This window comes from Brienomyrus brachyistius, unplaced genomic scaffold (assembly GCF_023856365.1).
Source record: "Brienomyrus brachyistius isolate T26 unplaced genomic scaffold, BBRACH_0.4 scaffold100, whole genome shotgun sequence".
Classification (NCBI taxonomy): domain Eukaryota; kingdom Metazoa; phylum Chordata; class Actinopteri; order Osteoglossiformes; family Mormyridae; genus Brienomyrus; species Brienomyrus brachyistius.
Window position 1 is genome coordinate 328,628 of NW_026042375.1, and position 13,877 is coordinate 342,504.

Consider the following 13,877-nt stretch of genomic DNA (forward strand, 5'->3'; position numbering starts at 1 on the left):
CATAGCGCTGCCACTATAAACAAAGCCTGGAATCTGGGCCTGGCAGCGGACCTTGCACATGCTCGGGCAGCTGGGCATTTTGTCGTTCGATGTATGTTATGGCAACATCGAGAGACACAAACACATCTGCGCACGCACTAACTGAAACTTTTTCCGGCCAAAAGCACCAGAGCTACATTCGCAGGATGTCTGAAGGTGACTACCTTTTGGTAAACAGCTTTATTTATCGCAATGACTAAGATTCCCATTTGGAGCCTGGAAACAGTATTGGCTGCCACATGCTTGACTTCTTGTTTACAACCCTCCCAAATCTGCTTTCCTTATTATTTTATGTACATGACATGTTCCCCGTCTAATTATGATCCTGTGAAGTTAACATATCTTATCTTGTTCCTACTGAAATTGTCCCTTAATTTAAAAGGTTAACAGTTTAATTCATGTCAACATTTTATGTCACTGAAGCAATATGGTGATACAGACTTACTACACTGGTGAATCTGGCACTGGTCACGATGCTGATGATATGATGACATGATGACATGCTTCCTTGTATCTCATGGCAGTTTCCACGGCAATAAAATTAGCAATACTCTACAGTGGGCAAAATTCACCATGTCTGTGCTCCTAAACTTCTACATATATGTTTTTCACTTCCAAAACAATGGTGAGATGATTATTCCTACTCAGTGTGTCAAGCTGACTTATTCCCCATTGCTATTGCAAGAATATTTTTCCTTTATTTATGCATCTCTCTTAAAGGTACAACAGCCGATTCAGTGTTATCACCGGGTTCCCAATAACTGTTGTAGTTAATCTATCCATAAGCAACTCCTCGATCATTCTGAGAGGGATTGTCTACTGGGACAAGCATGGCCTGGATGCTATGCCAGGTTAACACCCACAGGCACACAAAAACTCAGACATGCACCTGGGCCGGCCACCTCGGAGGAAGGCCGCATTAGCCTTGAGTAGTCCTGCTAACAGCTTGCTTACGATGTTAGCCAGAGCTCTCAGCTTTTCAGGAGCTTCCACATCAGGGAAAAGGCCCCAGAAGTGCCGCAGAGAGGCGAAAAGGCAGCATTTTACGCGTACGAAGAGTCAAGCAATGAAGTGTTTCTGATCACATTATTTTTTTTAGAAACGGAAAGGAAGCCAGAGCACGCTACCAAGCAACAGCAAAAAAAAAACACACGGTCCGAGGCCTCCTGCCTGCCCAGAGACAGCACCTGTTACGCCGCCCCCCCGTCTCAGCGATGGGAGAATCATCAAAGCAGAATCATTGTCAATGATCATAAGGAAGTGCTCAGAAAAGAGAAGCTGGAAGGAAAAGGGCATTTACCGGACTACAGCCAACACGGTGCTGGCCATACTGAAATTATTTTATGTTCAGCTTATTTATTAACCAAAATTCCTACATATACAGATCCCTGCTTTCTAAATAACACACATGGTTCAGTCAGCAGCTTGTGGTTGTCCTGGCCCTGCTGTCAGTGTTCAGCTTCCATCTTCCATCTGGCCGCAAAAACCCTCACCCAAAACATCCAGGGTGTAGTCCTGGAATGTGGAATGCTGGGACAAATGTATCGAGCCCATGACGGTGCCAACCAACAATGTACTACCAGCGTTCCCCGTGCCTGCCCAGACATGTGAAGGCCCATGCTCTGAGATGCAGTAGAACCTTCTCACCAAGACGCCTTGAGTACAGGGCATGTAGGAAACGTCTCCAATTGTGCTAGTGCTCAGAAGCTCGAGGAATGGGACCTGCTAACAGCCTCTTTTACCTGAAGCCAACTTGACAGTATGTTGTTATTAATATACATACTCTTTTGTCGAGCTGACACCCTCATCTGAAATGACAGACAGAAATTCCCAATGAAAGCAGAAGGATTGCAGCAGCATGCCTGCTACTGTATATTTAGCCTCTGTACTATATGCTGCCCTGGAGGAGGCTAATGATTCAGATCGGCTCCTGACATCCTTCCCCCGATATCCTTCTTGAAATTTTTGCATCTCTCTTCACCAGTTTTCTGCACAGCTGCCCCACACACCCATTCTGCAGGCTGAAAACCCCGGGCTGCATGTGGGGGTGACGAATCCCCCGTTTGAAAGTCTTTTGCTGTCACAGGGACCCCCACCCTCTGGGCCAGGCTCCTTCCGATGGCTCCTTTCTGGGGTGCCACTTGGGGTTGCACCTTAAAAATGCCCAGAAATATCTCAGCCCATCATCAAGCTCATCAAGGACCGTCGACCTTCAGTATATCCTGCTCTCATGGCACACCTTTAACCGTACCCTGATATGCTTGGTCATTTAGCTCTTAATGTGTATTTCTGAAGCTCATAGGGGGTTCAGATGGTCTTAAATTGAGTGATAAGGAGCCAGAACAGACGCAGCAATCTACCGTGATGACTCAACATACGGAGATGCTGTTTAGCGACTTAATTCTGGTATCACCCGAGTCCTTGATTACTGCTGCTTAACATCACAAGCTGAAGTAAGCGCTTCCTTGGACCAAAACGCTCCAGTTCTCATGGCTTGGTAGCTTTCTGCAAGCTACCTGGTCTCATTCACGGTGGCCACATTTATACCAATAACTAATAAAAAAAATTTGCAGACAGGATTTGTAGGCAGCACTCAGATTCCTGTTTGGCAGACGACAGACAGTTCCAGCACCGTGCCACGTTTCCCGAAGGAGATCAAGTTAGCAGGCAGGGTGACATCTGCTAGTCCCTGCTAAGATCACCCACACCTGATGTTCCTGCAGCCTGGGATGCTCATGCAGGATGGAGCTACCACCCCGCTTTAGAAGAATGAAGACTGAAGTGGTTCAGTGAAGCCGCAGAGGGGAGGGCTATACACTTGAGAAAGGGAGAAACTTTTGGTAAGACAAATAATGCTGTTAGCTCAGCGAGAGAATAAGAACTACAGTGGAACTCCACTCTTCAAATCCAGCTCATTCGCCTCCTTTTGTAATTTGATTGGCCATAGTAGTTTACAGTGGCCCTCAAAGACACTGAACTGCTCTCTCAAACAGCTGAGACTGTTATCTCTGGCTGAGGCAGGACTACCTCCTGTTGTCAGTCGTACACGGTCTGACAGGCCACCTGCGATCCCTTGGATCGCACCATATGTCACTGGGCCTGAGTCTCCGTAACCATATCAGGTGGCGGGCAGTTTGAGTGGGGCTTCGTGTTACCGAGGAGGAGGGGGGGGGGGGGGTGGAGGTGGCCGGAGGGGGGCCTGCCCCTGCCGACATCACTCAGCGGCTCTCCAGGTCAGATTCTTGATAAAAACCGACTCACGTCAATCTGTGCCGATCCTGGCAACACCAGTGGCCTGGAGGATCCCGCGAGAGTCGGGTCATGTGGCCAGCAGACGGAGGCACCACGCCACATCGAGCTTCAGCAGCTGAACACCTGCTTCCCCCCGGCTGGGCTGCTGGGGATGGACAAAGGACCGCCGGTGCCCAGGCTCCTCCACGGCAAGCTGTCGACGTCCCTGGTGTCCCAGGCCGCGCTGAGGTCAGATTGGGCCCCGTGGTAAGGAGGGGAAACAGAAAGGCCCCTCCTTGAAACATGCAGCGAGGCGTCACTACAGGAGAATGTTTTACACTTTACAAAAGCTCCGCAAGATCCAGTCAGGCTTCCCTGTAGCTACAGCTTTCCCCCCATAAGCAGGGTCGTACACAGGGGCGGAGTCACAGGGGTACTGGCCCCAGCTGAAAGCAGACTGACCCCTGGAGTGCCCCCACCTGTCACTCAATTCAAAACACATCATTGGTCTTTGTATGAATTATGGCCCCTCTTATGCCCCCCCCCCCCACCTTAAAAAAATCTAAGAATTGTCCCCTCCCACAAATAGTGGGCCATATATCATGTCAGGTATGACGATTCTCTGTTACAACGCTTCCTCTCTATTCCCAACCTCTTCAGGCCAGCAAATATCTGCCTCTGTTTGTGTCAGTGACAGGTACCTTGACGGTGCCGAAGAGACAGGAAGCAGCCGTGAGGGTAAGGGGGCCGGCGGTGCCCGGGAGGGGGGGGGGCGACCAAACACCCCTCAGCGCCGCTTCTCATGGCTTGGCACCCCCCTGCTTTCCTTCGCACAGCTGCCGCTCGCGAGGTTATACTCCGGGAGTGCGAGGTGATTCAGCGAGGTCACACGTGGAGAGCAGCAGCGAAATGATGCAAATCAGCTCTTTCCCAACTCCAGAGCACCACTGAAGGGTTGAGCCCACTCCTTAACGCGGCAGCAGCAGTACAGGAAGAGAGTAGGGGGTCCCGGATAAAAGGGCCGCTTTTGGCCACCGTGGCTGATCGAAGGTGTCCAAGCTCACAGTTAAAACTATCCGTCAACCGGGAGCCCCAGCCAAGCAGGTCAGGTGACATGCCGATGAACGTGGAGTGACAGACTTAGCCCTCATATGAAGGACCATCTCAGTTCATCTCGCAAGACAATACATGCATGGGTTAAGAAGTTGTTCTATTCTTCCGCAGGCTGATGAGATCAAAGGCAGGCCTACAGAGGAAACCAGGCCTCGGAATAGAGCTGTTAAAAATGGAACAACTCCGTCCACGTGAAAATGATTAGGGCAGCCGCTCGTCACAGTGATGCCAAGATCAGCAACTCTGTTGTGCATGAAAAAGAGGGATTAAGAGAATAATGACTAGAATGTTTACGGTAAATAAACGTCTACATGGCTACACCCACGCTGCTGGAAGATACAGATAACATCACTGTTTATTTCAGTTCTGACACCTTCGGTGTTACAAGCATATCAGGCACAAAATATGCCACCTTGACAGCACCTGCACATTTTAAATAATTATTTGACATCAAAGGAATGCTCAACATTACTGGGGGGGGGGGGGGGGGGGTATGCATTTTGGAGGCTGGGGGAGATCTCACAGTACTGTCAAGTAAGAAGCTGATCTGGACAAATTTGGACAGAAATCCCACCGCGAGACCCTCACAATCTGCCCCTCTTCAGAGGGCCGGGAACCGCTTCCTTTTCAGAATGTGTAAACGTTTCGCTTCTCTCACACTGGTCCGCCACTGTTCATGCACGGTCATCCTTTGCATGGTCCTCATTTTTCGATCGTCATACCTGTATCAGCTGCTCAAAGGCCTTACGTCAAAGTGCTTATCTGACTTTGCGCTTCCAACTAAATTTTGCCCCGACTTCTGACTTGCAAAACATGCAAGTATTGAGTGCAAAAACAAGGCATGTTAATAATTATTTTATTTCTTAAAAAAAAAAAAACTAAATACAAGCTCATTGGTTACTTCACACAATTGTCGTTATGCAAGTCTCATCAGTCCTATTTTAAACATATGATTTACATGCCATGAAATGTCCAATCTTCACTCCACACACTAGGGCAAATAATCATAGAAACACCTTAACATCTTAGCAAGGTACATTCATCTTTACTCATATGCTAAAAATTGCCCGTCAATCTGCGGCAATAAAAACTTACAAAAGAACGGGTACAAAAGTCTGACTTAACATCAAAAGGAGATTGGCAGTCGCGGTGCCTGGACATTGTCGAAGGTGTAAGACTGAAGGCACAGGGACCTTACACATTGGGGGGGGTGAAAGAGAGCAGGAGCCCCAAGGAGGTTTCGGCACAAGGGGGCGCCACTTCTCTCTGGGGACAAGCGCTTCAGTTACGTGGTCTGGCCCCAAAGCGGTCTGAGCATCGGGGCCAACGTCGGCTTGGCTGCAGTCAGTATGTCATGGAATACGTTCTTTTACGGCGAGTAACACCAGTGTCCCCGCTGAGACTTCCGGGTGACTGCATCCCCACAGGCCCACCATGTTACGGCGAAGGAAGACAGCACCCAGTTATACGCTCAAATGAAACAGTTTACAAATAAGCCATCTGGGAGCATTAGGGTTTGTCTTAACTGCACAAAACCGAGATGCTGACCCTTACCTAGGATAATTAATCTTCAAGAGGAGTGAGTTTGACACCTGAGTAGAGAATGAGGGGTTCTGCTTTACTTGCAGGACAGCACCGTTCCCTTCAGAGGGGGTGGAGACAAATGCCTGGGAAAGGGTGACGTTTCGGGACGCTCCCTGCATACCATCTGCTGATCCGCGGCCCCCGGAGGGGGTGCAGCAGGCAATCCAAGCCAAACACGTCACAGTGCACCATGCCCCACCCAGTCATTCACTCATTTTTTGGAGTCTAGCAAAGGTCAACAACAACAAACACCATCAAAAACAACAACATACTAGTACTGATGCTACTACTGTCACTACCACTACAATAAATTACCATCGTAATAAATAAAGAGCCCCAAAAACATGCTACATTCTCAGTGGATGGGTCTTTAAAAAAATGTTAAAATTCTGCCCCTAAAATTGAGGCCATCAACCTTTTGTTGGCAGAGCCGTTTGGATCTTTAGGGGATGAAGTGTCATGCCCAGAGGCTAAGGGGGCACCGGGCCATCGAGCTCCAGCCACCAGTCACCATCCCCAGCCAGGACCGCACCGCTTGAGCCTGGGGACATCGCAGAGGGGTAAAATGAGCAAAATCAGCCCCCCGGACCCATCTCTCGGGATTCACTCTGCCATTTAGTCATGGGGGGTGGACAGTATCCCATTAAAACTAAAAAGGCTCTGTGACACATGGCTGATGGAACGTGCTGTCCGTCATATTACACCAGTTACCAGCCGCCCACCGCCAAGCTGACAACTGTGTTTGGCAGCCAGCAGAAACTGCAACGGTGCCATTTGTGGGGAGGGGAACCCCTGACCACTTGCTAAGCCCGTGGGACGTTACATACTGCAGTTCACAGTTTAGCGGTGCTCCAACCATGGCCTTAATCGCTCTGAGGGACAGGCACAAATAAACTGCCCTGCAGGGGGCAGTAAACTAGCACAGCCAGGACAAAGCCTGCGACTGCAGCCGCACCCATGGGTGTGGTCCAAATGACTTCCAATCAGCCATTTCTGCCCTGAGTCTCTAAGACAACACCCTAGTCAATCACATGGGTCGCGTCAGAACACGGCGGGAACACAGCTAGCAGTGAAAATTGCCCCAGGTGGCAAAAAAAAGCACAAACGTAAAGCAGTGATTCTGATCCCCACTGGCAGCAGCCAGCCCTCCGTCACAAGAATGAGTGCGGATCATGTCTTTCTGGACCAAACCCGGTTGTGCTCAGCGTTGCCACACCGATTTCCTCAAATCCCATTCTGCATCCTGCCTGTCACTCACCAAACGGACAGACACCAAACGGCTCTTCTCGCCAGAAACCGCTTCCATCAGGCTCGCTTTCAAGATACAAGGCCATCATTCAATATCAGAAAACCAAACAAGCACTAATGACTCGCGGGGCGGATTTATTGCTAAACGACGCCACCTCAAATGTTTATTTGCTTTTCTTTCCTTCATGTAACGAATATTTTTTTTAAAGTTTGAATCTCCACTGTGCATATGATGAAAATTTAAAAACCAAACGAGTGCCTATTACTAGCATTTCTCTAAATCATCACTTATCTAATGAATAATGTAAAATGAGAATTAAATTTCATGATTCAGGCAGTTTCTTATTTACAATTCTTTTTTTAGCCCTTGAAATTCTAAAATTCAGCCCTTAAAAACCAGGGTTATGAGTTTTCATTAAAATGACACCATCGAACCCACACGTCTAATATTTGACACATTGAAAACAAAAATTAACAGCATCTTCTCAAAGGATCTCAGAAAAACCAGCTGATCTGAAAATTGCTTGATATAAAAAAATCTGTCAGTTTATTTTAACTTTTCTTTTTTAACTGCCTCGCTAAACTGAATCAAAACCTGAAGTATTAACATTCTGTAAAATAAAAATAGAATTAAATGAGTGTCACACAATCAATATGTCCATCGCCCTGATATCAACTGCCTAAGAGACCAGTTTTGGTAGCACTGTGCGCAAAGGTATACCCCCAGCAGGGTCCCCCATCAAGCTCGTCCTCAGTTTGTTGTTGGCGGGCCCCACAGTTGAGGGGAGTTTCGACACAATGCTGGGAAAGGAGGTGATGTGTTCTGTATTCCGCTTGGGAGCCTGGGTCTTGTCCCCGGACACTGGTTTGGGCAAGCGCTTGTAAAGCCAGGGGTGCCGAAGCGCATGGCTGGGGGTCATGCGGGTGGCTGGATCCCAGTCCAAGCACTTCTTCAGGAAGTCGATGAAGGTGGGATCATCACAACCCTTGAGGGCCGTGGGACCATTCCTTGCTCCCTGGGGGGCCCCTCATTTTGCCCCGACGGGAGCGGCCACCATTGAGCACCGACGAGCCGTTGCTAAGTGTGGTCACACTGCAGTAGCGTGGGTGACCTTTGGAGTTGATGAAGTTCTTGGCCCGCTTCGCCTGATCCAAGATCTTCTGAGGCGGCACACCCAGGATCTCCATCATGCAGGCCAGCTGGTCTCCCTCGTCCTCACCGGGAAAGAGCGGGTACCCCGTGAGCAGCTCGGCCAGTATACAGCCAAAGCTCCACATGTCAATGGGCATACCGTAGTGTGATCCGAGGATAACCTCAGGTGCCCTGTAGAAGCGGGACTGGATGTACGTGTAGACGCGCTGGTGGTCGAAGCAGCTGGAGCCAAAATCGATGACTTTGATGCCACTCCGGCCCTGCTGCTTAAGCAGGATGTTCTCGGGCTTCAGGTCACAGTGGATGATCTTGTGCCGGTGCAAGCCCTCCAGGCACTGCAGGATGGAGTGCGCAAACTTGCGGACCAACGGCAGACTGAAGCCTTGGAACTTGTTCCTCTTGATGAGCTCGTAGAGGTTCATGCTCAGCAGTTCAAAGGTCATGCATATGTGATTGCGGAAGGTGAAGTTCTCCAGCATGTGCACAACGTTCATGCCGCCCGCCTTATCGTGTTTCTTGAGGTGCTCCAGGATGCGGATCTCCTCGGCAGCCTGTCGGTGGAAGCGCTTCTCGTTGCGCACCATCTTCAGCGCCAAGTGCTGGTGGAGTTTGTGATCGTACACCTTGGCCACCTGCCCAAAACTGCCCTTCCCGATGACCTTGAGGAACTCATAGCGGAAGGCTAAGTGGTCGTGTGGCACGTGGATGTAGCTACCCTGGTCGTCATCAAAGCCCCCATTGTTGGACCCACCAGCTACTGCCTGCCGTTTCTTGGCATTTGGTCCCACAAAGTAGATTTCAGGGTAGTTATAGATCTCCTGCTGCTCTAGGGGAGTCAGATGCTGCTGGTGGATCTTCAGGGCCTGCTCGGGAGTGATTGGACCGGGCTTGCAGGGCTTGGAGGTGCTGTCAGCGGACTTGGTGGAGCTACTGCTCTCCATACCCCTCTCCTTCAACAGGGTGGCCGGTGGCTTAGAGGACCCAGAGCCATGGTTGCTACCGTTGACCTTCCGGTTGTAGGAGTCTTCATACAAATACTTCACCTTTACCTGCCCTTTGTGGATCGCCGTTTGCTGGTGGTCTTTGGTGACGGGCTTGTTTCCAGCCTGGAGGAGGAACAAACAGAAAGCTCACTGCACGTCTCCATTCATAACAGGAAGGCACAGTTTGCGCCGCAATTTTCAAAACCTAAGCTGTCAAGTGCCAATAATCTGTCCCGTGGGTCAGCTGATTTTAAAAAGGGTCAAAAGCACCACTAAACCTCTTTCAGCAGAGAAAGAAAACATATCTGGAGAGGGTCAATGCACTTAGGAGGACAGAGAAAACCGATCGATCAAGCAAGTGAGCGACGTGTTGTGGCTGAACGCGGCTTAAGAGAGCGCGCTTTAACACACAGGAGCCATTTCCAGGCCTTGCTAAAGAGGACAAAGAGAAGCATAGTGAAAAAGGCCACGTTCTGCTATCCTGTAATGACGACTGGAAGGAGGAGTGTAAGCCGCAGGAATCCTGTGGAACAGGACCTCCCAGACAGCTGGTGCGGCACTGACCAAAAACCAGGCATTGTAACAGCAGACCCAAGGCATCTTATTGTTGAGATAAAAACATTAAAGGGAGCAGTCATTAAACTGGAAGGTGTCTTGGGTTTTTTCCACAACTTGGACAGATCTAAGCTCGATATCAGAGGGTACAACCTGACCTTCCTGCGAGTTAAGGCAACCCACTGCGTTGATGAAGCAGCAATCCATCTAAACTCCATTCTTTAGCTTCTTAAAAAGTAACAACCAGTTCTCTGCAGTCACTACAGTCCCTGGCTTTCAGCAGCAGACAAAGAAAAGGCATGAGAAAGTGGCTACAGGAAGCGGCCGTTACATTAAGAGTGCGCACTTCCTCGGCATTAGACGGCTACTGAAAAGCAGATGCGTCCCTCTCTCCTGTAAATGTTTTGCAAACTTAAACGGGTCACTATGTGCTTGTTCGCCTCTCATTCCCTGAGACTGAAAAAGAAATCCGACTTTAAAAAAAGGAAGAGGAGCACGCCTAAAATAACACTTAATATGCCGAGTAAAGGAGGTAATGAGCTGAAGAACCTCAGGAATCGGCCTAGTGAGGCAGCTGCCTGCTTCCAGCGCACAATGTCCATTTGGGAACCCATTCCATCCAAAGATACCAAAATTCACACAGCATCCTATCTCTGGCTACTCTGAATTACTGCCTGCTTATTAAATTCTACAGCTTCAAGTGTCAGGCCACACAAAGACGAGACTGTAAATTACAGGTTTGATTTTCATGGATAACACCACCCTTCAGGCAAATGTAATGCGAGCTGTGTAATATAAATGCTCGTCTCACACAGACCGGCCAGCACCCAGCCGCTCCGGTGAAGAGCTTATTACCAGCTGTTTATCAAAACTGCCAGTTAACAGTCTGTTAAATCTACTGAACACAAGACTGATGAGTAACCAAGCCGGCAACAGCACTCTGCGCATGTGACATAAGTTTGAATAGCACGCTGGCTACAAATATAACACCTTGGACATAAAAACATGCGGACATGTACTATAAAACATTACTTATATTAAACTCCAGGCTACTTGTCAATCAAATATATAATATAAAATGTAACATGCACATACACCTAGCTGAATGTTTTATAGATGGGCAAATTAGCAAAATAATACAGATAACAATATATTAAAATAGAACTGGAAAAAACTCTTTGTAGGAGACGGGCTACAAGTAAAAGCAATGCCTGCTGGGTAAGAATAACCTAAATCCACAGTGCGGACCAACGAGTTCTGAAGCGTGCTGCTTGTCAGACCACGGGAAATTTCAGCTGCTATGCAACGATGGTAGAAATAGATGTATAACTAGACACTTCCATGATTCGAGTGACACCGTGCAGAGCACACAGGCGGCTACAGGATAATCACAAGGACAGAAGCGATGTGACATTTCCCATCTTCTAACGAGCCGTCCTATTCCACAACTGGTATCTGGGAGTAGGGCGAAAACTACCACTAAACAGGCTAACATTCACAGTCTCTCTACCTAACGCCGTTCACTTACTGTATGTTTGGGCAGAGGGGGCAATCCAGAGGGACTTCTGCCCTCGGCGTCCATGTCGTCATTCACAACATGGTCGGTACGCATGTAGGAGTCGTACAGGCCATCGGCGTGTCGAACTGCAGGAGGAGGTAAGAGCAAATCAGCAGCTGCCAGTGGACGGCACACCACGGAATGAATAGCACAGAGGCTGGAAGGGCATTGTTCTGCGATCAGACCAGGATGTTGTCCTGCTTCCTGGGATAGGCTCCGAACTCAACACGACCCGGTGCCCAATAATTAGGGACCAAAATCTGAAGGACGTGGAGCCAATTTACGACCCATAAACGGCAACACACCTCGTTCTTCTCAGTCACCAGGATCATGGGCTGACTCGCGACAGTATCACTTTTCTAATTGCCACGCGGCAAGCGAGGCGGTGCCAGTTTGTCAGCAAGAGAGACTAAATCCCCCGGGAAGGAACACCTCGTATCACGCCCCCCCCTCCCCCACCCCCATCTCCTGGGATGATTCCTGGCAACAGAAACCCACAGGGAGCTTGATGAGGCAGACTACCACTCATTAAGCCTCTCTCCCCAAACCAAGTGTCAATATTTCCCATCAACCAAAAGTAAAACAGAGAAAAAAAATAGGAAATAGGGCAAATACTTGAGGAAATGCATCCAGGGTCATATTTCAAAGTAGAAAACGTGTTTCCTGAACCCTAGAAAAGGGGAGACACTGGAGACGTGTTACTGTGCCCAGGAGACAGACGGTATCCTCCAAACCAAACTAAAAATAAAGGCTGCTGAAACAGGGTGAACTGAAGATTTCTGGATAAATATTTACTATGCCATAAATCTGTATGTAACAAATTATAAATCTGCCGGTACAAAACAGATACAAAGATGGGCAATACTCAGATTTGTGACAATAAAGCAGTCAATACTGTCATATAGAATTTATTTTTTATTTTATACATTTCAAATCACAGCTTACATGTCGTCCCAGCTGGTCAGCATTAATTAAAAAAATAATAATGAGACAGCAACAGTATATTTCAACAATATTTATAAAATAGGCAATGACCTGGTACACCGCATTAATTATTTTCCTCAAAAAAAATGCTTTAAAATACTTAGAGACTAGCACACAGCGGAAAAATTAAACACGTTTATAATTTATACAGAAAAGTCTGACAACAGTTCCAGACATACTGGGGAAAAAAGGTTTAGCTTGTTTTAAAGCATAACAAAGCTGATATTATGGTATGGTGTCTAGACGCAGTCATTTTGGACTCAGTCTTCACTGGTGTTATTTTCGTTAGTGGAAACGTTTTGGGTTCGTAGAAGGAAGTATAGGAGAAAAAGTACACCGAAAATAAAGCGAATTACCTACATGCTTATGGAAAGCACAGACTGGAACGCAATGCTGATAATGGTAGTGAAATGTGACCGAAACTGCTTACCTGCTGTTATCGGGCCATCTGGTTTTCTGCTCAGTATCATCATAATTGCAGGTTTCGGTCAGAGCGACGATCCAGCAAAAAAATCATCTAAAAGTCCAAAACAAAGCCCCCCCGGAACAGACAGCATTTAACCGGCTTTAGAAAGACCCTTTGGGTGCTAAATTATTGTCCCAGATCTGCAAAACGGCACCTGGGTCCACCGTATTTCCAAAGAAAAAACGTCCAAAGCCGGGGCAGATGTGGCTGCAGACACCTTCGACGATTTTAGGATTTAAACGGCTGCGGGGAGGCGCGATGGCCGGGAAGCCCCCCGACACAAAATGCGGGTTATGTATAGAGGCATTAAGGGCTGCTCTTCGCTAATCGGTAACGCGAAGAGCGGATACCGACCGCGGATTGAGCTATCTGCCGGCCGCCTGCGGTCGAGCCCCACCGTGTCGCCTGCTCGGACCGACGCTTCTTTTCCTTCTCATACGGCCAAAGTTCGGGCCGATCGCAGGCTGGGTCCCTGTCGGCAAGCAGCGCAGAAAACACACGCCGCCCCCCACCCGCCGGCTCCTGTCCAAAAAAAGTTTTACGTCCAGAATCTGCAGCGATATTGGCTCCGGGCGGTCCTCACATTCCGCAACTTTTCCTCTAATTTGGGAACCATCCCCGCAGACATACACATGCGGATTATCGTGCGGACACCAGCTCCCCGCTCCCCTCGCTTCCCGACACCTAGCAGGGATTCGCCCCTCTTCCGGACCCAGAAAGAGTTGATCCCCAAAACAAAAGCATGGGCTGGGACCTCGCGCCACTCCTTTACAGGCTGTCCATCCGTCACCGTTGCTTAAAGCATCTCCGGTCACATCTTGCTGCAAGAAACAGCAGATTTAATCCATCCCTCAGGAAATGCGTCGGTTGCAAATAACTCGCGATTCGGGTGCCAGTTGCTAAGAGCGACTTCGGGTTGTTTGGAGCGTCACCAGTCCCAAAAATATGGGAGGACGGAACGAA

General features: G+C 48.6%; 1 protein-coding gene across 1 annotated transcript; it reads right to left on the bottom strand.

Annotated features, from left to right (window-relative positions):
• Positions 1 to 5,222: 5,222 nt before the first annotated feature.
• On the bottom strand, positions 5,223 to 13,877 carry dyrk3 (dual specificity tyrosine phosphorylation regulated kinase 3). Its single transcript, XM_049004317.1, is given in 4 exon segments — positions 5,223 to 8,213; positions 8,215 to 9,474; positions 11,435 to 11,550; positions 12,879 to 13,877. Coding segments are annotated over 4 exon segments (1,737 nt in total). The 5' UTR covers positions 12,922 to 13,877; the 3' UTR covers positions 5,223 to 7,895.